Source organism: Ceratotherium simum, chromosome 24 (genome assembly GCF_057802395.1).
Source record: "Ceratotherium simum simum isolate JZ-2026a chromosome 24, ASM5780239v1, whole genome shotgun sequence".
In the NCBI taxonomy this organism is placed as follows: Eukaryota; Metazoa; Chordata; class Mammalia; order Perissodactyla; family Rhinocerotidae; genus Ceratotherium; species Ceratotherium simum.
In genome coordinates, this window is record NC_141923.1 from 31,533,404 (window position 1) to 31,558,596 (window position 25,193).

General features: G+C 42.1%; 1 protein-coding gene across 15 annotated transcripts in view; it reads right to left on the reverse strand.

The window, feature by feature from the left end:
• The window catches only part of SIPA1L1 (signal induced proliferation associated 1 like 1), a 363,798-nt gene that overhangs the window by 44,444 nt on the left and 294,161 nt on the right, over positions 1-25,193 (reverse strand). For 13 of the 15 annotated variants that reach the window (XM_087448293.1, XM_087448290.1, XM_087448291.1 and 10 more), the window contains 2 exons: positions 21,189-21,458; positions 3,095-3,244 (listed from right to left, as the gene is read on the reverse strand). In XM_087448293.1, the coding sequence (XP_087304419.1) occupies positions 3,095-3,244; positions 21,189-21,458 (420 nt within the window). The remainder of the gene's footprint in view (positions 1-3,094; positions 3,245-21,188; positions 21,459-25,193) is intronic. The other 2 variants (XM_087448297.1, XM_087448298.1) reach the window with 1 other exon arrangement.

Sequence of the window (25,193 nt, forward strand, 5' to 3'; positions counted from 1 at the left end):
GCCCGGTTTGGATCCCAGGCATGCACCGACGCACCGCTTGTCAGGCCATGCTGTGGCGGCGTCCCACATAAAGTGGAGGAAGACAGGCACAGATGTTAGCCCAGGGCCAGGCTTCCTCAGCAAAAAGAGGAAGATTGTCATGAATGTTAGCTCAGGGCTGATATTCCTCACACACACACACAAAAAAAACGTACCAAGACAAAAGTCAGAAATCGATTCTAACCTTGCTTTTACTTTTTGGTAGCAGTGGAAACTAAAGACAACCTTTTAAACCTCCAAATTTAAAGCTAAACACTTTTCTGGCTGCCTGGTTTTCAATAAACGATAAAGTAAGGCTATCTGTAATTAATTCTGCTTTGACAAATATTTTCACCAATTAATTTTTAATTTCAGTTCTCACATACACCCCTCATTTGTTGTGTGCCAGGGGATTAGAGATACAAAGATCCCATCCTTGAGGCGCTCAGACAAAACCTGTCCATACTTCACATTGGGCCTTCTTTGAAGAGCTTAATTGTGCCTTTGTTTTGGAGGAGCACTTAATAGTTTAGGAGTCACAGTTCAGATCTGAAGGAGTTTTTAAGTAACCATTTGGCTGATACATGAAACATGTTCAGTGACCAAGAAAACTCTACCTCATGAGCCAGTCCACTGCTCTCCAGAGAAGGCTGACGGCTTTGAAAAGCTTCCTCATAATGGGTTGGACACTTCTTCTCTCTAACTTTCATTTATTGGTCTCTGCTGCCCTCACAGACAAGTTTAGTCCCTCATCTAAGAGTGCTGGAAGAAAGCTATGGCGGCCCCCTCACCTCCACGATTCTCACCTTCACGTTGTACATCCTCAGTTATGTTTCTCACACCATGGTCTCCCAACTCCTCATTTATCTAGTCCGTCCCTCCCTCTGGACACACCCTGCCTCGCCAACATTCCTCAAAGTGTGTGGCCCAAAACTACATCTCCAAGGATGGCAGAACAGACCCTAGCCTTTTCAACAGCACTGCTTTTTAACTGCCTCTCATTCCCATCCTAAGCTTGTGCAGGTGCCTTCCCCCGCCATGTAAGTCAAGTAGGTATTATTAAACTTCCTAGTAAATTCCACCTCTCAACTGATTTGGATGGTCTCAATATCCTCACACAGCGAGTGGGCAGGCACACATCATACCCACACAGATGGTAGCCCCACTGAAGCAGAGGGAGGGCCACAAAGGAGCAGATTACATTTACGGACAATAATTGCGTACTGACCTATTGTTCTTAGCTCACGCTTTCGAGCTTTTTCATGAGTTTGCAGCAGACTACATACATTCCTGCTTCACTATCAACTTGTACATATCTGTTTTTACTGGGCTAAGTTGCAGAGTAGATGTAATCATTTCTCCCTTGGTAAGGGTACCTTTAGGATCAAACCTAGCCCATGAGCAATGCATATGAATCAGAGAACCACTGTCTCCTATGTCACTGATACAGGCAAAAACCGCTTTCAATCTAGAGGAAAACCTTGTATCATCATCTTCTTGTAAAAATCGCCCCAGGTAAAAAAGATGTTACACGGTAAAATAAATAATCTCTGGGTAACCTCACAAACAATGGAGGGAACCCTCAGTACCACCTATGGTAGGGATAGTATGAAATACCAAGTTGAACAATTATCACCTCATTAAAAATACTGTGCAGCATGGGCACTGGAACCACATTTCTAACATTAATATTCACCAAAACATTAATGTTTCAACCTAGATTTTGGTATACCTTTAAAGTATATCATCACTTTAAGTCATCAGAAGAAAATAATGCTTTTTTGTTGTGTTAGCTCTTTTGTATTTTACTGCTGTACAAACACTAAAGTTGCAGTGAATTCCTATCTTTGAAGTCAAACCAGACCATTTAAAATTTACTAATTAAAATAAGAAATAATGAGTTAGGCTTGTGGTGCGGCACAATAATAATAGTTAACTCATAAAACCTTTTGCAGGGAGTCATGAATAAGAGCTGAAATTTTTTTTGTAATTGTCACTAAAGTAATTAAAATAAGAAATGTGCATGTTAGAGATGCGACAAAGGAATCCTGAGGGAGATGTGGGCTGGGGGTGGGAAGCATATTTTATAGTGGTTTTATTACCTACTTTCTGCTAACATAAACATTTAACAACAACAACAAAATTATATTTAACGGCTGTAAAAACCAACAAAATACTATAGGATAAAAAATACCCATCATGAAGGTATTCTGAGTAAGCATGATTCTTTTGTAACACGGTAAAATCTCAAGAAAGTAGACAAATCAGGTGTGTATTTGTTAAAAATATATTTCGGGAAAACTTAGACTAGAAACATCAGTTTTTTTAAGCACCTCACATTTGATTTTCAAATGGTTCAGAGTTCTTCGTCAAGTTCCCCCAGGAGCTATCGCAGCTGGAAGTCTTGATGGTCCTCTTCCTCTGCGCAAAGGCGGCTGGTGTGTGCCACGTAAGGTTTTGCTGCTAATTACTTCCCAGCCTCAGACATTCTAGTTTTTTTCCCCCTTTTTAGTAGCCTCTAAAACCATGTCCATTTAGCTTTTCACTTGTAAGTCTTGTCAGAAGCAAATAGCTACTTTTGGGTGTTTAGTGTTTTCAAAAAAGATGAAAAAAAAAAAACCAAACAACTCACAGGCTGTAATCACAGAAGACTTTTAAAGTGTGAGAAAAATAATTTTAAGCTTAGATATGAAGATCGTTTCCCGTACTTTAACAGCAATACAAACTCCAACCAGCGCAAACAGTATACTACTGAGTTCACTTTGGAGGAAACATTAAGAAGTGACAAAATCTGTACTATGAAACTAGACAATATATATAATGGAGAAATTGATGTAATTTGATTTCTCTGCCATTGAGTCCTTAGAGACTAGAGAATGATAAACTTCCTAAGAAGTGGTTTGAACCAGCCATTAAAACATTTTTCTATCCGGAATATTAACCACATTTTCCCTTTAGTTCTTTTGTAAATTGATCAAGGCTGGCTAAATGGATGTCACTTCACATGTCTGAATTACAGAAGAAAGACAGTGATGTCAACGGGGACCATGCACAATGTGGCCAATGGCATACCTACCCTTCGGGCATGGATTTTTGCCTGTAAGTGCCCCCACCAGAGCCAGTCTCGCTGGATGAAGACAGGTTGCTAGGGGAGTTACGACACTGCTGGGATCTTGCTAAAGCCATGGATGAGACCGTCACATAGATGTCTGATCCAGGAGACAGCCTGTGTGTGCAAACCAAAATATGAAGTCAACAATTTAAAGGGAAAACCCCAAGGCAATGCATGCTGGATAATATCATGCAAATGCGACAAAGGCAGCAACTTCATGGAGACAGTGAAAATGAAGCCAGCTGGAAGCCTACAAAAGAAACTTCCCTGTGAAACTACTCCCTATGGAAACAGCTGGAAAACTGTCTTGAAGGGGGCAGGGGTTGGGGGCGTCAAAAAATAACAGGGGAAAAAAACATGTATGTTTCCAAAGGCTGCCAGAATTCAATGGGCTGAATGGCTTATGCACTTTCCTAGTATAGCAGTGCAGAGGATAACTGAACCCCACTGACATTAACACAGCAATTAATTCCAATTTTTCACATGGTTCTCCCAGAGTATATGACCACAGTGAGACGTACATTCTTTGTATGCTTCGTTTTCCAATTTTATTACTCAAAGTCTGGAATGAAAATGAAGATTTTCCTATTTAGTATTTATACATGTCATTGATAGCAGCTTCACCATACAAAAACCTCAATGAAAAAATGCCTAGAGTTGCAGTTGTTGAATTTAATTGGAATTGCTGAATTTATATAATATCACAGTAGCGGGGGCTCCGCACAGCCACCTAACACGTGTATTTCTAAAGTTGTGGATCCTTCATCCTGCTGACTGGCTCTTTTTTTTTGTGAGGAAGATCAGCCCTGAGCTAACATCCATGACAATCCTCCTCTTTTTGCTGAGGAAGACCTGCTCTGAGCTAACATCTATTGCCAATCCTCCTCCTTTTTTTCCCCTTTTTCTCCCCAAAGCCCCAGTAGATAGTTGTATGTCATAGATGCATATCCTTCTAGTTGCTGTATGTGGGACGAGGCCTCAGCATGGCCGGAGAAGCGGTGCGTCGGTGCGCGCCTGGGATCCGAACCCAGGCCGCCAGTAGCGGAGCGCACACACTTAACCACTAAGCCACGGGGCCGGCCCCTGTTGACTGGCTCTTGAGATGGAAACTGGTGCTTTGTGGTCAGGACAGACGTCTATTTCTTCCCTCTACCTCCTCTACTCTAGTTGGCAACGGGGCAACTGCTCAGATATCAGTGATGCTGACAACTGTGATTAGGTGTAAACTAAACCTTAATAACGATGATCTTTTATCTCAGAAGCAAATGCTGGCACAAATCATTTGACTCTTGCAGCAGGGCAGGCCATTTTGATTCTATAGCAGAGGGGGTGGAATTGAAGTCATTCGTCCAATAAGCCAGGCCTCTCGATTCTAAGTCCACCACACTCCATGCTAAACTATTGCTGTCCCCTAGGGAAGGCTGGGTTTTCTTTTCTTAATAAGACTGTTTGCTATGGGTCTGCATGGTCAGACGATTTTGTATGTAAAGGTACCTTATACTCAAGCCCAAGTTCTGTTTTTTTTTTTTTTTTTAAAGATTTTATTTATTTATTTTTTTCCCCCCAAAGCCCCAGTAGATAGTTGTGTGTCACAGCTGCACATCCTTCTAGTTGCTGTGTGTGGGACGCGGCCTCAGCATGGCCAGAGAAGCAGCGCGTCGGTGCGAGCCCGGGATCCGAACCCGGGTCGCCAGCAGTGGAGCGCGCTCACTTAACCACCAAGCCACGGGGCCGGCCCTCAAGCCCAAGTTCTGAAGCCTTAGATCCTGATTCACTGAAATACAGCAGTTGCCTACAGAGAACCTACGAACCTCGTGTAGCAGGGCAGGATGGGGTTTCAGGTACAGGAAGCTGACAGAAGGAGTTAACAGAATCAAAATGAGAAGCTTTTCTAACAGAAAAAGAATAAGAGCAGATAACAACAAGTATGACTCCCAGATCCATCTATGCCCAAGGGGCAGATCTCTGACTTGAGAGCCAGATCCTTGTCCTCAGGGACAAACCTGTCATCTCCAGCTGCCTCCTAGATATCTCCACTGAACACCCTCACCGGCAATTCAAATCAAATCTCTTAAAAACAGAGTTTTTCCATTCCTTCATCCCCTAATACCCCAAACCTGTCCCTCCTATATTTGTTATCTTAAGCTAAACATTTTGAAGCCATTTTCCTCCTCCCCTTTCCTCATCTTCTACAGTCAACTGGTCTACTTAAGTCTAACTATTTACTGAGCACAAACTGTGTGTCAGGCACCTGGGTGCTAGTCTTGAAAACACAAAGACAAAGAGGATAACTGGTCTCCAACCTGCTGATTGTCCCCAAGCCCCCCCACTTCCGGCCTGGATCAGTACAACAGAGCTCTATCTGGTCTTTCCACTTCCCGGCTCTGTCCACCCCACACCTCCAAGCCCCCTACCATCCCAAGTCATCTGACTGCTAACACCTCTCCATCAGAGCTTCCCTCTGCCTACAGGATAGAGGACCAAATCCCTGGCTTCCTCTTCCAGGCCCTGGACCATCTCCCCCAAGCCCATCCTCATCTCCAAGCTCTTTACCTGCCTCCAAGCACCCTGCATTCCGGTCACATTCAGTGTGCCCCAGTTCTCAGACTCGCCCACCATATTCATACCTTTATTTATCTTGTCCTTTCTGCCTGGAATGCCATCCCCCTTTTTTACCCACATAAAATCCTTTTGCTCCAAGGCCTAATTCCAACATCATACCTCTGAATTCATAGATTAATTAGAACCTCCTCGAGTCTGGCAATGGTCTGTTCTTTGCACCATTGTAGCACATCCTATAGAATGGTTAGTTTTACCAGTGTCTGTTTCCCTAACTAGATTCTGTCCTTAAGGGGCAGGACTGAGCCTTATGTATCATTACATCTCTGGTTACTTGATACATGTTTGAAGAAGAATACACGATGATCTTCACATTCTTGCTGCTTAATATACGAATGAAGGAGAATCCCTATCAGCAGCGTAGAAAATGAAGAACAGTAGGAAGGTTCAGGATAAGGGCCTGTAGTTACATCAGATGCCCCAAGCCAGGGGTTCTCAACCACAGTGGGTCTATATCAGTTGAAAAACAGTGGGTCGCTAACAATAAAGCGCCAAAATCTGTGAATAATTTACTAAAAACAATTATAACAAAGTTAATATGCTTTCTTAAATGTGAGAAAAGGCGATGATGGAATTATGCTAGACACCCTTTTGTGTGTCATCAATCTGACATATAATGGTGAGAGAACTTACTGACAATGCCTACTCTAGGTAGTGCGAAATGGGCAAATAAGGACACTAAGGATGCTAGGTTCCTGAGCACTGTGATGAGAAGCTAGGAAAAGAGGCAGGGTTCCTAAGCTCCCCTATTACCATCACCAATCTTGTTACTGCTACAGACTCAGAGAAATATGGGCTAACCACACGGCTGGCAGCCTCACTAGGTGCCAGGCTCAGGAGAGGGGTATGTGTGGGGCAGCCATGGTGGGGTCAGAGACTAGTGGGGTCTTGGAACACTAGCTCATCCCTACTTTGGGTGATGTGTTTTGATAAGAGAAAGATCAAGACATTTATCTGGGTCCCATAAAATGGATATCCCTATATTCTTTTCCATTAAGACATTTCCCAAATTTCTCACTATTTATTCTGAAGTAATTGGAAGGGGACCAGAGGAGGGGAGGAAGGAGAGGGGTAGGTTACAAAGACGGACAACCAGGTAAGGATTAAGGAACAGCAAGAATGCAAATATAACAAGAGACCACACTCCTTTCTGCCTTAAGAGTTTGACTTTATAGGCACGGAATACAGAAGAACTTCCAATCCAGTTTCGTTTTGTAGCTGGTCTGATGTCCTTACTGTGAAAACGGGGAGGTGTTTCAGAAAGATGGAAAAAAAGGAGACGGCAGTAGAATGTTAACGTGCTTGGGGCCGATGCAATATCTTGGGGCCTGATGATTTTTTAACTTTCCTCGGGGTAAACAAGTGATGCCAATGAATTATATTTATGGTGCAAGTTAAAATGTTTATGCTTCTATGGGAAGTGACAACATGATTCCATAGGAAAAGTCAAGATGTAACTTTTATATCTGTATTTAGAGCTTGCTTTTCTTACCCTGCTCTCCAAAACAGACACTAAGCTAAAATATCTCATGCTAGTTCTCAACCTAAGCTCTTTTATTTGGCAGATGTCTCAGAAAATTCTACTTGGTTACTGGAGTTATCCCAAAGTGAAAAAATAGCATTTCCAGAAGGCCGGCATTCATTCCCATCCCTTTTCTGCATTTATATAACTCAATAGCGGCTTTGTTTTCTGACTCTTCACACACACAGAACACACATACAGCAATTCACGGAATGCCACCCAAATGTTTTTACGACTCTAGATGTATGTATGGTGGGCAAAAAAAAAAGTCAGAATTATCCCTTATTCTGATGACTTACTCTTTTCCAAACACTGTGAATCTGATACCATCACACAAATGTTATCCGAGAGCAGACCTAGTTTAGGCAATGAGGTACCGCCTGCCCGGCACTGGTGTCCACTTCCGCCAGAGAGAGATCGTTACTGGAAGGTGAGCTGGTTACTGTCTTGCCACTTTGAAAAAAGTACCCCCCCAAATTGGCTCAAATAGGAAGCCAGCATGCTGGCCTCTTGAGTCTTTGTCCCCTCCACCCAGCCTATTTTAAGGGTTGCTGAGGCCAGTGAAGGGTTACTGCAAGATCACAAGTCTTTTCTTCTCTTTTGAGATAAACCCAGATCCTTCTACTTTCTCTTAGTCTTAATGAGCCCCGGACATTCTGGATGTTAATGCCCAAATAGGTTTAGAGGACTAAGATTAATACATCTTTCAATTGCTGTGAGATCTTTCAATTCTGTGGAATATAAAAAATAATCTTAAAAAAAAAAATGCTCTGGTCACGGTCAGAAAGGAAATTTCCAAACCTTTTAGCATTAATTTCAGTAGATTCTCTTCCCTACATTCGTATAAATTTAGCCAAGGAATAACTAAATACTTTTAAAGTAACCGACATTAAATGTTCTCTGGGGCGGCCTATTACTTCCTTCTGCAGAAATAAAACACCAGGGCTTTTTCATTGTATGAAGAATGCAACAACTGAAAAAGTCATGATCCTCAGCCTGACAGACAATACTTCCACAGTCTGCAGGACTACACTTAACACCAGCTTTTCATTTATATGCAGTGCATTTCATTGCAATGAAAACAAATAGTTGAAGGGGATGGACATTTAGGAAGAGATGGTCCAAGATCAATATCAGTTCCTCATTTTTCTAGAAGCATTCCCATACTAGGATAAAAGGGAGAAGGGAACTGCCAAAAAAATTCCCAGGTTTCTAATCAAATAACCCTTGTCCCCCACCACACCCTCCCACAAGTCAACTCACAGGGCTACATACACGGTGTTAACATTAATAGATTACTATTAAATTGGTCTCTCCAGATTGTGATTATAATTTATCAATTTAAAGATAAGGAATTATCAGTCTCCGAGGAGCTGATGATAAAACTTTTTCCTGAGTAGTTAGGTATAAGTTTATGCCTCTATTTCCTGCTTTTTACTCCAAAGTGACAGCATTGCTTAGATGTGTCCAAGGAGATGAGGCCCTCTGAAACTCAAGAGCAAACAGTGGAATGATGGTCAAAACAACTGAGAGGGTTTCAAATAGCAGTAATGATTGACAAATTAGATCCTTGAGTCCATAATTAATCACAGCATTTTACCACAACTCAGCAATTAAAATGCAATTCACCCAGGGAATAGGAACAAGTTAAAGTCTGTCTTAAGCAATGCATATCAACCAGGATTCTTCCAGAACTACGTAAAAAAGAAAAAAAAAAAGTCTCTAAAATGATTCAAGGTAATGTAATCTGGTGCTATACCCAGACTAGAGTTTGAACAAGCTGTGTTCCAATTCAAGCAACTCACCCCTGTGTCTTTCCATCTCTTCCTACGGTGGACTTCGTGAACCAGAGCTACCCCTGGTTTTCTGACCAGACAATTCATATCACCTGTTCACAATGGATCGTGAACTCCTGTTCTGATGAGTCTCCTATGACAAGGTCAATTTACAACAAGGAATAACTCTCTTGTACGGTTAGGAAAATATGGCAATTCATCACACTGAGATAAATGAAGCATCACTTCACAGCTGTTGGCAGGCTGTTAGAAGTTCACAGCCTGGCACACATCATGGGCGCCTCTTGAGAAGAGTCAATTTTATATCTAAAAGCGATTCTAAAGAACAGAAAATAAAAAATGGATTGCATGCAGCAGCAGCTACGTAGTTCGTAGGACTCCGTGCAAAATGAGAATATGGGTCGCTTTGTTGACACAGCATTACAAATTTTAAGGCATTGACAGCACAGCATTAAACGCAGCTTGGATCCTTCTAAGTGTGGGGGCCCTATGCAACTGCACAGGCTGCACGCCCATGAAGCTGGTCCTGACCGCAGCACATGTGACTGGGCCCCCTCAGCATACAAACACGCACGCACTCGTCGGCAAGTATTTCTTGAATGCCGTCTATGTGTGGTGGTGGATTTCCTTCACGTAGTGTGGTGGCTAAGATAGGGGCTCTGGAGTCTGATGACCTTGATGCTAATCTCAGCTCCACCACTAACCAGCTATGACTTTGCACAAATTATTTCATCTCTCAATCCCTGGGCATCCTTATCTGTAAGAGGGGTAAACAGTAACGAACTTACTGGGTTGCTGAGTGGATTAACTGAGAAAACTCACCTGGACTTTGAATAGAGCTTGGCACAGAATAAGAGCTCGGTAATAGCTATCTATAGTTTTTAAGTAAACTGTAACTATAATGAGAGCAGTATAAACAGAGAGTAGAGGGGCTCAGGCAGGTTAGAAGTCAAATCTTCTTGGAAAAAGTAGGGGAAAGGAAGCTTTATGAAGAAATGCATTTGAGATGGGTCTTGTAGGAAACCAAGGATTTTCTTTCACAAAGTCAAGAGTTACGACATAGGAATGTGAGGGTGCACGTGGCCACCCACGATGATACAATAGGCTGGGGCACTGGACACGGGTGAGAGATTGGTGGGGGCCGTTAACGGAAGGACAAGTGGGCCTTGCAAGGTGAGCCCACGGATGGTAACCTAAGGAAGCACAAACTTCATCTGTCAGGTAACGAGGAAGCACAGAAGGTTCTGCAGCAGAGCACTGGTGTGGTCAGAGCTGACCTCGTAGAACCTGGGTCAGCAGGCATAAAAGGGAACGCCCAAAGAATGTCTTTTTTTTTTTTTGCCAAGGTGTAAGAGAACTGATGAAATAAGTCTAAAATTTGAGAGATACGCAGACAGATAAGAATCCATTAGTTCACCACGAATACTAACCTCTTTGAATAGTCCTATCCTCTGCCAATATTCACAACTACTTTATGAAAAGAAGTCACAACCAAATCCTTTGGTGAAAAGCTAAGTGATTTTTTGGGGCATGCTAGAATTTTGAAGACTGGAAAAAATTAAGCAAACTAAATTCATTCCCTAGCCCATCATACAAACAGAAACCAGGGAAGTAGAAGCCGAAATACAGTACGCCACACTGGCTTCTGCTCAGAGTGGCTGCCCATGTGCACCTTCAAGTGGTCTCCAAGACCCCCTCCCCCTCCTTACAACTGCCCTAAGCCAGGGGAAGAGAAAAACACCACCACACAACTTACTTTCCTCACCCACAGAATTCTACCAGTCCTAATGCTCCTGGATTGCAGCGAGTTTGAATTCTACAATCAAGTCCAAACCATCTGTAAACTAGTTCCACCAATTACTTGACAAGCACATACTGCTGACCTCGGTTCAGGGCTGCACTGTACCTTCACCTCTACATCCCTACTTCTGTTTTGTGCCACTTAGTATGCCATCACCATTTGTCATTTCAAAAATATAATGGGAAACTACACACAGCAAAGGAAACCATCAACAAAACGAAAAGACAACCTAACAATTGGGAGAAGATATTTGCAAACCATACATCTGATAAGGGCTTAATCTCCAAAATATATAAGAACTCATGCATCTCAACAACAAAAAACTAAGGACCCAATTAAAAAATGGGCAAAAGACCTGAACAGACATTTCTCCAAAGAAGATATACAGATGGCCAACAGACACATGAAAAGATGTTCAAAATCACTAACTATCAGGGAAATGCAAATCAAAACTACAATGAGATATCACCTCATGCCTGTCAGGATGGCTATAATTAACAAGACAGGAAACAACATGTGTTGGAGAGGATGTGGAGAGAAGGGAACTCTCATACACTGCTGGTGGGAGTGCAAACTGGTGCAGCCACTATGGAAAACAGTATGGAGATTCCTCAAAAAATCAACGATAGAACTACCATATGATCCAGCTATTCCACTCTTGGGTATTTATCCAAAGAACTTGAAAACACCAATTTGTAAAGGTACATGCACCCCTGTGTTCATTGCAGCATTATTCACAATAGCCAAGACTTGGAAGCAACCTAAGTGTCCATCAAAGGACGAATGGATAAAGAAGATGTGGTATATATACACAATGGAATACTACTCAGCCATAAGAAATGATGAAATCCAGCCATTTGTGACAACATGGATGGACATTGAGGGTATAATGCAAAGTGAAATAAGTCAGAGGGAGAAGGTCAAATACTGTATGATTTCCTTCATTAAGTAGTAGATAATAACAACAATAAACAAACACATAGGGACAGAGATTGGATTGGTGGTTACCAGGGGGGAGGGGGGGAGGGAGGAGGGTGAAAGGGATAGGGTTGTGATTAGTGTTTTGGTGGTGAACGTGGTGTGGTCTGTGCAGAAATGGAAGTATAATGATGTACACCTGAAGTTTTTACAATGTTATAAACCAATGTTACTGCCATAAACAAAAAATTAAAAAAAAAAAATATAATGGGAAACTACAAAAGTCAAACAAAAAGTGACAGACTGGGAGACTACAAGCTACTTCATTAGGCTGGATTCCCATTCTCTCCAGGAGTGGGGACTGGTAGGGCGATAGTGAACTCCTACACACACATGCAAGCAGGGCCACAGGTATATGAGAAAACCCCATCTCCTGCCATCCCTCCTTGTGTATTTGTGGTATGTTCCTTAAAATGTGCCTGCAGATCCTAAAAAGGTGGATCCAGAACAAACAGTCCAAGGCCACCTTTATGTGACCCAGAGCAAGCCCTCTTGTGGTACAACCACCAGCTGAGAGCCCAGCAGTCAGAGCACAAACACACCCAACCCAAAGAAACACAGACACTTGGGTGAAGAGATCAAATCAACCCCGCTGACCAGCCATAGGACACGCTGTCCGTCTCATTATTTCACAGCAATTGTTCCTGCAGATAAAAAGGAAACCCACTTTTCTCAACAAGCGCTTTATGACAGGCAGATCCCAAATGCCACTCGGTCATCATACTGAGGGATTTTCCCGAGTGGAAGCAGACTCTAGTCAGACTGTTTACTTTCCAGGGCTCTGAACAGAAGGCTTACGGGAAAATTTCACACTGATGACTGTGGGGGGTGGGTCTAGCTAGCTAATTTGTCTTAAGTATCACTAATTTCCACAAGTTTATATATGTGTTGTGCAATCAACAAATCTTAAAGAAAAATGTCAGTGGTTTCAAATAGAAGGCAGCAGAATAATATACTTTCTCTCCCTGGGAGGTATTTATTTATTTATTTTGGTGAGAAAGATTCACCCTGAGCGACATCCATTGGCAATCTTCCTCTTTTTTTTGCTTGAGGAAGATTAGCCCTGAGCTAACATCTGTGCCCATCTTCCTCTTTTGCATGTGGGATGCCTCCAACAGCATGACTGATGAGTGGTGTATGTTGGCGCCCGGGATCCAAACCCACAAACCTGGGCCGCCGAAGTGGAGCGCATGGAACTTTAACTGCTGGCCACGGGGCTGGCCCCAACCCTGAGAGTTATTTAAATTCCCGATGATAAATGAGTTCACGTAGCTCACGTGCCCTCATCGGGCAAAGGGCATAAGGCTCTTGTTCCCTTCTCTACGAGGAGGAAGGTTACAGCAGGATACATGTTAGATTTGGCTTCTGGGAAGGCCCTCCCCATGTTGTGTCTGTGTGTGTGTTATCAGCGGTGGGGAGCTGAGGAAGCCCCAAGGCCATTGTGGGCCCTTACAGATCCTCCCTTAAGGTGTGACCAGGCCAGGCCTCTCTGGGTGATCCTAATGCAGAACACTCCCTTGAGCTGGGTAGGAGGGCAAGACCCCACTGCTGGGCACATACAGGAGTACAGTTCCTTAGGGACACGTAGAGCAAATATGACCACATGCCACCTTACTGCTCTTCCCAGAACACAACTGCTTTTTGCAAGATCATCTCTAAGGTACATTCTCATTCGCATGGATAGTTTTTGCAGAATTTTCTGCAACTGCTCTGTTCACCATGACTGTTTTCAGCACAGCAGGCTTCCTGATTTCATCTTCTCTGTCTCACCCAAGTTAACCGTGACACTGTCGCTGTAGACAACACAACCTGCTCCTGGAGACACTGACCCACCCATGCGTAGCCCAGATTAGGCTGAAGACTGACTCATCAGCCCAGGCTGACAAGCCCTACCCATATCCCTATAGGGCCCAATTGAACTAGCTCTGTTTCACTTCCACGTAGCTGTGTTTGGAAGAGCACCTACAAAATGACAACAGTGACAAAGAGCAACTGCCATTTCCTAAGCCTCACTATGTGTCAGGCCTGTCCCAAGGGCTCGGATTGGATAGAGAGTAACTACGCTCGTGGCGTCCCTAGGAGTTTCCCGGAGGGTCACACTAAAACACTGGTGGCCCTGCAGGGAGGAAGCCCTGAGGAACATTTTCCTAGGCTGAGCACAGAGCAGCTACTTTCAAGGCCTGAGGAATGATCAGGCAATTCTAGAGCCTGAGCTGGGAGCCACGTTGGAGCACTCTGGTCTCACTCCCTGGGTCACTCTGGAGGGAAGGGAACTGGGAGGTGTGCCAAGCTCAAGCCACTGTGCCCACTTCCTAAATGCCTAAATAGAAAACATCTTTGTACCATAATCTAAAACTGGGAATTTGCAAATTATCTAGACTATAATCCCAATGTGGAAGCCACAGTATGCTCGCTCCTTTGAAGAGCTGGGGCTAAAGGAGTCTTAAGAGCCTGGTGAGTTTAAGTGAAGAATGGCCCTCTGCTTTTCTACCTTATCTTTGCTGACAAATAAAACACCGTAATACAGTTTCAAACAAAATGAAACCTTTCATATGAAATTCAATCATGAACAACTCACATTTCACTGAGTCAATTTTAGATAGCTTTACCTGCAATATACTTTTAAAAGAGGAGTATTCTAAACTTAGCCAACAAAAATCAAAGAATTCTACTTAAATCTAGCTTTAATTCTATAGCTTTATCAGACTATAGTGTTTTACTTTTACCTATCATTTAATTTTTATAAAAATAAATTTATTTACCCAGTGTCCATTGATGGATGAATGGATTAAAAAAATGTGGTACATACACAAAATGAAATACTATTCAGCCTTAAAAAGGAAAGGTTATGGACTGAATGTGTCTCCCCTAAATTCATATATTGAAGCCCTAATCCTCAATGTCATGACATTAGGAGGTGGGTCCTTTGGGAGGTAATCAGGCTTAGGTCATGAGGGTGGAGCCCCATGATAAGATTAGTGTCTTTACAAGAAGAGGAAGAGAGACCACAGCTTCCTCTCCCTGTCATGTGAGGATACAGGGAGAAGGCAGCTGTCTGCGAGCCAGGAAGAGGGTCCTCACCAAGAACCACACCTGTGTAACTTGGATCTTGGACTTTCCAGCCTCCAGAACTGTGAGGAATAAATGTCTGTTGTTTAAGCCACCTCGTCTATGGTATTTTGTTACAGCAGCCCAAGCTAAGACAGAAAGGAAATAGGACACGTGCTACAACATGAATGAATCTTGAATACATTACGCTAATAAACCAGTCACAAGAAGACACAGACAGTTTGATTCTAATTGTGTGAGGTACCTAGAGTAGTCAAATTCAGAGACAGAAAGTAGAATGGTAGTGGCCAGGGGCTGGGGGGAAGAAATGGGGAGTTAGTGTTTATTTAATGGATCCAGAGTTTCAACTGGGGAAGATGAAAAAGTTCTGGAGATGGATGATGGTGACAGCTGCACAACAATGTGAATGTACATAATGCCACAGAACTGTACACTTAAAAATGGTCAAAATGGTAAATTTTATGTCATGTATATTTTACCACAATGAAAAAAAAATAAAACAAACAGATTTTTCTCCTTAATTGATTTACTTCTGTTCCTACTTCTTTAAGAAAGTTCTTCTTTGCTTATTGGTTTAATTACTAAATAAAGTGTTAAAAAATTCATTCCAGTCTATCAAAATGCAAGAATCTGTGGTTGGTCCTTGGGATACAACAATGAATAAGACAGGCTACCTTATGTTGGAAAAGTGGGCAAACGATTAAAATGAAGTATAATAAACTCTGTGAAGGAAGCAGATATTGAGTGACATAAACATTCCCAGGAGGGGCAATTGAGGTAGAGATGGGAGGAGAGTGTTTTAGAGGAATTAAAGGAGACTTCTCAGAGGAGGTGAGCTGGGCTTGGTGCTAAAATACCCACGGTTGCTAAGCTGCTGCAAGAGAGAGTGAGGGGCAGAGCGGCAGGTGTAAAGGCATCAAGGAGAGAGAAAACATGGCCACAGAGAGTCATTGACATGCCTAGAGCCTGGGGTGGCAGGGGGACAGAGAAAGACAGGGTAGGTAACTCACGGGGGGAGACGGACTTGATACTGAAGGCTGTGCAGAGGCTGTAATGCAAGGCAGGGCCTGAGGAGCGCTTTCATTTTTATTAGGCTGCCCCGTGCAGGACGCAGCATGGAGGGGTAGAAAGCAGGAGGCTGGAAATCAAATTTGGAGGCTGTTTTGGCCACAGAAATCCTAGTGTAAAATGAGAGCCCCTAAGGCAATGACAAGGAGGGCGCTTCACATGATGCAGTCTATAGAGAAGCCAGAATATAATGAGGTACACCTAAAATTTACATAATGTTATAAACCAATGTGACATCAATAAAAACAGGCAGGCGGAACTCAACAGAAGTTTAGGACTCGATAACTAAATGAGTGTGGAAACGGGGACGAGGGTGGAGGGGATGGTGATTATGAGTCCTAGTTCTGCTCTGGATACTCGGGTAGATGGCAAAGCCCTTCACCAAGGGTAACACGAGAAGGAAGAGGTGATGGAGGGCAGGAGTGCAGCTGAAGTCAGTTTGGCCTTGTGAGTAAGACGCACTTGTGTGACATTCAAGTGCAGACATTCAATAAGTAGTCAGGCATATGAATATGAAAAGTAAAAAAGAGGTCAAGGCAAATACAAACAATGAAGGAAGTGCCCACATACAGATGATGGCTGAGGTGACTATAATAAACTGTTCTGACATATTGCACAGTGTGAGATTAAAAGAAAAATGAACAAAGAACTATGGGGGACACAAAATGTTGGGGGTGATGAGACAGGTGCAAAGGGCTGACAAAGAAAAAAACAGTAGTGAAGTTTTGGAAGACAAGGAAAAGGAGTTTGAAGGAGCAGGGAGCGGTGAATGGTATCAGATAAACTGAAGACCACAACATCCAGGGGCTTTAGAAATATGGAAGCCAATGGCGATGACGCCTGAGCAATCCCAGTGAAGCTCGAGTTCCACGATTTAAGGATCTTCACGTCAAGTCATACAACTACGACACAGGTGGACAGTATTTGAAAAGTACAAGTCCTGAAACTTCTAACCACAGCTAATGTTCTAAACAAAAGAAGAGTAAAGTTTACCATAGAACCTGTATGAAATAAATTTAGAAAGCACTTCCTTAAAAATAAAGATTGAATGGGCACATGACTATTATGCTCTCTGAGAAGAGAACTCTGTAAGTTTGTTTCAACAATATTCAGCAGGCACAATCTTCATGCCCTGTATGGTGCTGTTGTCTGTTGAATAGGAGACTAGGAAGGCTGCAAATGCAGCCAGCCAGAACTGTACGTAAACGAAGAGGCCCTCTCCATCCAGCCACTCAGAGCTCAATGCAGCAGGGAAAGGGTAATAACATGGCATCCAGGTAAAACTCAAAAGTATCAACGGTTCTTTAAGAGCCAACACCAAATATTTATATAAGCGCCGCTAATATTTCATCTAAAAAAAGAGAAAGGAAAGTTCTTTTATATGCTAAGATGCCTGTATTTATACAAAGGCCCTGAAATAACTAACTTTCCTGAGCAGATTAACACAGATCAAGATTTTATTACTGATCCCACATTATGTTTAAACACAGAAATGTGTTAAGTTCAATGTGCTACAGTCAGCTATTTTTATTTCAGTTCTACCTTTACACTCTAGATACATTTGAGGCCAAAAGAGTGATTGCATCAGATTATCTATTTTTGTTGAATAAATATTAATTCTGTTAATAAAAACTACCCCCATCTGGGGCCAGCCCCATGGCATAGTGGTTAAAGTGACACGCTCCGCTTTGGCGGCCTGGGCCTTGCAGGTTTGGATCCCGGGTGAGGACTGATGCACCGCTTGTCAGGCCATGCTGTGGCGGCGTCCCATATAAAGTAGAGGAAGATGGGCACAGATGTTAGCCCAGGGCCAGTCTTCCTCAGCAAAAAGAGGAGGATTGGCGGATGTTAGCTCAGGGCTGATCTTCCTCACACACACACACACAAAAAAAACAAAAAACTACCCCCATAAATACTATAAAATTCTGTATTCAAAAGCCCACCCTTTTGAAACGCATAAAGCTCATGTATTTAAACCAAATAGAATTAGACTTTACTCTATTTAGATGGCCACTGGGTCACCCGTTCTTACTGTATCAGTTTCTCTTAATGTATAGAAAACACAATTCAGCGAAATAATTCTTGTTAGAAACTCCAAACGCCAACACATTTTAGTATACCATACAAATCCTGACCTTGGAATTAAAGGAAAAAGAATAATCCACTGCACAAATATATTTTTTAAAAATTGTTGTTAATAATCTTTAAGTCTGGGATCTTGCATATAATTCAAGAAAAACTATGCTTCTACAAGCAGTAAATTAATGTTTTCTTCTAAAATGAACCGTGCTGGATCCAGCCATGGCGAATGACGCAGGCAGATTTGTGTAGCATGGGCAGGGCAGACTTGAGACAGCTCCTAATTTAAGCTAGTTTCTCACGGTTAAACACAACTTGCCTAACCTGGGGGAGAAAAATAAGTGGAAGGAAACAGCTATGTAAAGGCCATACTTTAGTTTCAATATGGAGCTCATGCCATTATCGGTAAGGCAAGATTCAAGTATTTGTTTTGACTATTTGTGATTCATCTGGAAGGTCCATACCTTTACAGACTGCCCAGGTACAAATGTAAATGGCCCCTGGACAGGGCTGGTATGAAGGGGAGAGTCAGTCAAATGGATGAGGACGTGTGAACCAGGGGCCTCACCTCCATATCTCAGTAAGACCATGAAGGGAATGCATGCATTTTTCAGTTATATTTTACTTCATTTCATAGAAGAAATTATATTCCCAGGTAGACTGTACGAATCTGTGGATTCATGAAGGACTCAGGAAGTATTCCTGATGAATGCCATGAGTCTATTCTACACCCAAATATTCCTAAAACAGTAGCAAACAAAGTTTCTCAAATACTACCTTCTGTTTATGACTCGAAGTTAAAACTTAAAAAAAGAAATATCGTATTACTAAAAATTAGGAACGCTGAGATAGGAAACTGAATTCTTAAATTTTCACAAAAGAAGAATATCTATCTAATTACCACATACTTCAAAATGAAGATGAGCCACATTAACCCAAATATCTTGAAAATGGAGGGCTGAGATTTTACAAGTCACTATGCTACACTAAGATCTGAAATCCTAGTGCAGTGTCCTACAGAATACCTGAAACTAAGAGGCTTTAGACGGAATTGAGTAGAGGTTATTTCCCCAAAAGCCACTGGTGGCCTCACCTCCGCCACTTTTATCTAGATAGCTTAGAGAGTCACAGGGCTGCTCTTACAGAGTTTTACGGTAAGAACTTCGACTCCCTTTCCTCTGGGCGGAGTTAAGATGAAAGGGAGACAGAATACACACAGAAATAACCTCTAGAACTCAAAGAGCTCCATCCGGAAAAACTGGAGTTGATGCATTCTCTAGCACCAAAAGCTGCTTGCAACACAGGATGATAATTAGCTACAAAAGATATTTTCACTTTTGGAGGTCAGTATTGTCAGCAACAAGCTTTAGTTTCTGTTGCAGAAATTAAAGTCAACGTGGAATCAAAATACATTCTGCTATTTTATTATATGGAATATTGTATAAAGAAAATAACACAAAAACAATTTCACTTGTAAAAGCCCGATCATTGTTCTGGAGAGAAAGAAAATAGCATTGAGAGGGAAAAAAGGTCCTTCTCTAAATAATGGTTTCCTAGGTTCATCTTTCAAAACGTGGGCCAAATCATGACTTCCAGTTAGCACACACCTCAGAGAGAGCCAAGGGTGGAATGTGTAGAACAAAGAATTTATTCAGAGATCTCCTGGATGTTTTTCCTCCTCAAAATAATGAAAGCGAGGAGTCCAGATGGGAATGTGGCCACTTTCGGAGAGCAATCCTTTACTGAGATAATAGCATGGCTCTGTAAATAAATTTCCAGGATTAAGTGAGAAATTTTAGAAAGACAACTAGTTTTTTTTGTTTGTTTGTCTGTTTTTTATTAAATTATTTCCACGTGGTATTTTACTATTTCTGAAATAGTTAAGTGACAATGTTTTATGCAGCAGCTCAACAGTGAGACTAAGATAAAGACACCATAGTGCGGTTTTTAAAACCTCCAGCTCTCTGCTCCCCATCTGAACCAATGACTAAGCATAGCTGGGACCCGTTTTCCCTGGCACCTTGTTTTTGCTGGACCTAGTTCCTGCTGCTCAGATGAGCCACGGTCACGTTTTGGGTCCTACAGGGACCCTCCTTCTACCCAACATAGCTCCTGGAACAGAGACTTCTCCCCAGCTCCAAGCATTTCTGATCCCTCTCTAGCATGGGAGACACAAAAACACTCTGAGATGTGATCAAGACAAGCAGAAGTGATGGGGAAAGGACAGTGGGTGGACAGAAAGATGTTGGCTTCTTCTAGCGGGTGACTGGCAGGTTACTGAATGCAACTGTCTCCTTCATTAGCATTGGTAATTAGGGGTAACTAAATTTACTGTGCAATTATTTAAAATTTTATAGCCAATTCTTATTCACATTTTAAAAGTACTTAATCTAGTTTAATTTTTGGCCTAGATTCTGGTTCAAAGTGCAGAATTTTACAGTGAATTCCAGACAAAAGTGCCAGGGCATCCTTGTTAAGGACGAGTTAACCAGTTATCATATGTGAGGGAACTCACTGTGACTTTCAATTTAACAGCAAACCTTGGTTTCTTCCTTTCTGAGATCCCTCAATCCCTCTCATTTTGCTTACTTTACTCAGGGCTGAGTGTTTTAACATACCCACTGTTTTATTCTACTTTCAGAGCAATGGAAAATACGTTTGTACTATACTAGTTGTTTCTCTTTCACACAATTCTTTATTAGCAAAGTGACACAAATACAGATACTCTACCAAAAACCCACATTCTGTTGCTATTATCATATCACTTATTCCCAAAAGATGATGACTGTCAAAGATGATAATACGGTCAATGTCACCTCAAAGAGTCTGCCAAGTTCTAATCCACATGGCTACTAAGTGTGCAGTGACGATTTCTGTTGATATCATATGGAAATGACAGAGCCCAAATACCATCACACAGAGCCAAGTGCTATGCTGGAATACATCCTCATTTATCCTTATGGCTTTGGAAGGCTACCATGGTTGGAAAACCACTGGTACATGCATCTCAGTTTTAATTCTTGACTTCTAGTAAAATATGGGAAGACCTAACAGTGAGTGCTTATGGGTCTGGTGCTATTTCAGTTTGGGGCAGAGATTTAGAGCAAACCTCTGAGGCACACTCACCGCCTCTCCAGCGGGCGCCCGTCACTGGAGATGCTTCGAGGAATGTTGGTGGCTCTTTCTGGAGGAGCCATCTTCCCGTCTCCTTTCCCAGCATTCAGCCTCGAGGTCATGGGACTCTGCACCTGGGACGGGACTTGAGGTGAATGAGGCCCCTTGTTGGCATTCCTCTGCCATTTGTTATTATTTCGGAAGGGAAACTTGAATTCATATGAAACTCCTTCATTCATTTTGTACTCCATCACTGGCATGCGGTAGGTTTCAGAGCAGCTCCTATTGGGGGAGGGCAAAGAGACAAAAAAAATTAATATCGTTTTTGTTTGTTAGTGGAATCACACTGATTCTCATTAACAGTTAAAATGGATCAAACACTTCATTCTCTGTTCCAAACCATCTTGTAATCATTGGGCCTCATAATTATTTTCCTTTCAAAAACCAGAACCCCCAGTGTTATACTAGTATTTCCCTTTGCTCAATCCCAACTGTTGAGTCTGAGATATGGAGTTCTGAAAAAACAATGAGACCTATGGTCACCCTGATGGGTGGTGGGGGTAGGGGGCAGAGTCAGTACTGAGACCTGAGGAAGGAAGGCCGCCAGGACAGCAAGCCCTAAGTGGGGGCCTCGGAGGAAACAGTCAGTCAGCTTTACACATCTTCCGTTGAGTATCATGACTGGGGATCTAAAACGGTGTTCTGTTTTGAATTTGTTGGGATCCCGATAATCAAAAAATTAAGTGAGGAGAAATCTTAAAATCCAAACTGAGAGCCAAATTTAGCTCAGAAGGAGAAAAAAAAAAAAGCCAATTATAGAAATTCCGCAATTATCAAATTGCCAGAGAACAAAGCATAATCTGAAATCAGGCTTTTTTTTTTCCCCCAAAGGCAGAAATCCCCCATGGCAAGGCTGTCCCCTGGTAGCGGCCTGAGTGAAATGAACGGCAGGCACAAATGCCTTCTGTCACGTTAGCCCGTTTTTGTGCCACGGTCCCAACCCCCAAACGTTAGGAAATGTGGAACCTGCTTTCCATTCCCTTTACTCAAACAACCAAGGAAGGTTCAGTCAATCATTAACTTGACTGACAGAGAAATTACTGAAAAAACCTATTCCTACTACAGCACTAACTCAAGCTGTGCATTTGAATTTCACCACTAAGTGAAAAAAGTGACTCTTTTGTGTGTGTGAGGAAGATCAGTCCTGAGCTAGCATTCGATGCCAATCCCCCTCTTTTTGCCGAGGAAGATTAGCTCTGGGCTAACATCTGTGCTGATCTTCCTTTACTTTATATGGGATGCTGCCACACCACGGCTTGACAAAGCAGTGCATTGGTGCGCACCCGGGATCCGAACCTGCAAACCCCGGGCCGCCAAAGCAGGGTGTGCGCACTTAACTGCTGCGCCACCGGGCCGGCCCCCAAAATGACTTTCTTTCTTACAGGAATTTCAAAGACTCAGAAGCAGGTGGGAAGCCCGGGAAAGGAAGGGTTAAGAGTGATTATGAAATCGTCCTTTAAGGGGGACCTTAGAGACAGTATGAGGAGAGTCCAAACCAGCACCATCCAGTAGAAATACAATGGGAGCTGCAAATATGAGCCACATATGTAATTTTAAAATCTCTACTAGCCACATTTAAAAAATAAAACAGGTGACATTAATTTAATAATATATTTTATTTAGACCAATATATCCAAAATGCTATCTTTTGAGCATGAAATCAATAAATCAATATTAAAAAAATTAATAATGAGATATTTTACATTCTTCTAAATTTGGTGTGTATTTTCCACTCATAGCACATCTCACTTTGGATTAGCCACATTGCAAGGGCTCCTTAGCCACAGGTGACTCATGGCTCCTGCACCGGACAGCACAGGTGCAAAGGGCATCCAGCCAAAAGCCTGGTCTTGATGTGGGGAAGGAAGGGGCTTATGTCGGTGGGAGAAGAGGCACATAGAAGGTGCCTCTCTTTTGTGACCTTGTCTATGTGTCTCAGGGTATGACGCCAGACACATCAAACGTGTACCCACAATGCATCCTCTTCCATGTCTCTGTGATAGCCATTGGTATGGAAAAGGGCTGTTTCTGGAGTATTTGTAGGGGTCCTGGCCCTCCTCAGTCTTAGCCCAAGTCTCCAACGGGCACCTTTGCTTGCAGTTTCCTTACCATTCCTCCTGACTCCCCCAAAAGCCTAGGTCAACCTTAATCTGACCCTCAGCCCAAGGCTCTGCTGTACCCCTTTTATGCTTTAATGACAATGGCTTTCAAACTTTTTGACCCATGAGCCCCCTAAGAAATACATTTTACATTGTGATACAGCACAACCATAAATACACACATACACACCCTTCCTCTGAGAGCTTCCATTCTGCTATATTCTGTGTTTATCCATTTCATTGAAAAAATACATGCGGTGCAACTTCCTAAACTGATTTTATGCTCAAAAGTTATGATTCATAGTTTGCAAAACACTGCTTTATGGCACATCTGACATTACTTTTAGCAGCTAATGACTTCTTATGTAATAAACTCTTCTCTGATATGAGAGAATATCACCTTAGGCTTTGATACAATTTCTAGCTTTGATTCTGATATTTTTGACAAAAATATGCCATTGAAACACTTTTTGGGTTGTTAAGGAGGTATTAGTGTAGTATGGTATGAAGTCTTCCATTTCTGACTAAATATGGCATATTACATAGTATCTACTGCTCTGGATCTATAAATATAATGCAAGAATGTTGCAGCTTGCAAAAGGAATTTTAATAAAAATTTACAATAATCCATGGGAAAATTTCTGTCCACCTCAAAATCAGGACTAGCAATGGTCTGCTTTAACTTGTAAACTCAATGGATCATATATATCATCTATGCCCCCTTCTGTTGGATGCTAGGAACCAGCACATGTACAGAACTTTATCATCATGTATTTTGGGCACTAACTTTTTAAAAATTTTCCCCTAGGCCATGTTTTCCCTTCACTCCCTCCCCCAACACACGCAGATTCCCTCGCTGAGCTTTAATTTTGTGGTGCTCTACACGTACCTGCATAGGCTGCTTCAAGTCCACCTCAAATCAGGGTAGACGATAATAAATAAATAATAACAGAAACAAATAATAATATAATATCAAATGGACAAGATGCTTTCCCTACTGGGCCTTAATTTCTTTGTAAAATGAAAGATTTGGAATTGATAATTGCTAAACTTTCTTCTAGTTCAAACACTCTTTAAAATAATCTTTTAAGTTGTATAATATTTAATAATAAAACTGGTTAAAAGATCCCATTAGCCAAAGATTTTGTCTTCTCTACAGTCTACATTTCATTTCCACCACTCTTAACATATAACCAGAAACTTTCTGCATATTCTATAGTAACAGAATGTAGTATGATAAAGCCTGAAGGAAGAGAAGATTCATTCACAGAGAATGGAAAACAAAGGTTCCACAGTGCTAAACCTCAGCCATCCGCCATGTCTAATTGCCTTTCTTGGCGAGGCGGACCACTCACTAGCTTCCAATCGCTTCCTTATCTCTGTAAAACATAAGAATGATACATGGAATAAGAAGTGGGCAGTTCGCTGAAGACAAAGATAAAATCTGGCTTTTAATGACACATAAAAATTCATAAAAGGCTTTTAACAACAGACATAAAAATTCATTCATTCCAAGAGAAAGTGGTCAAACAACAATAACTCTAACGCTTTCAGCCCACGATGGGCCAGGCACTAACCTAGCTGCACCAGAACAACCCTCTGAAGCAGGTACTATCATCATCTCCACTTATCAGAAGAGGAAATGGAGGCCTGGAGAGATGAATTTGCCCAAGACTACACAGCCAGGAAGTGGCAGAGCCAGGATTTGAACCTAGAGAATTAATCTACTTATAGGTTAGTCTTATTTCAGTCACTACTAACTAAAGATTACTTCTACTCCAAGTCCCCAAACTTCTTCATCTTATAATGACTATCGCATTTCACTCAGAGCACAGCCCACGACAAAATGGAAAACCCA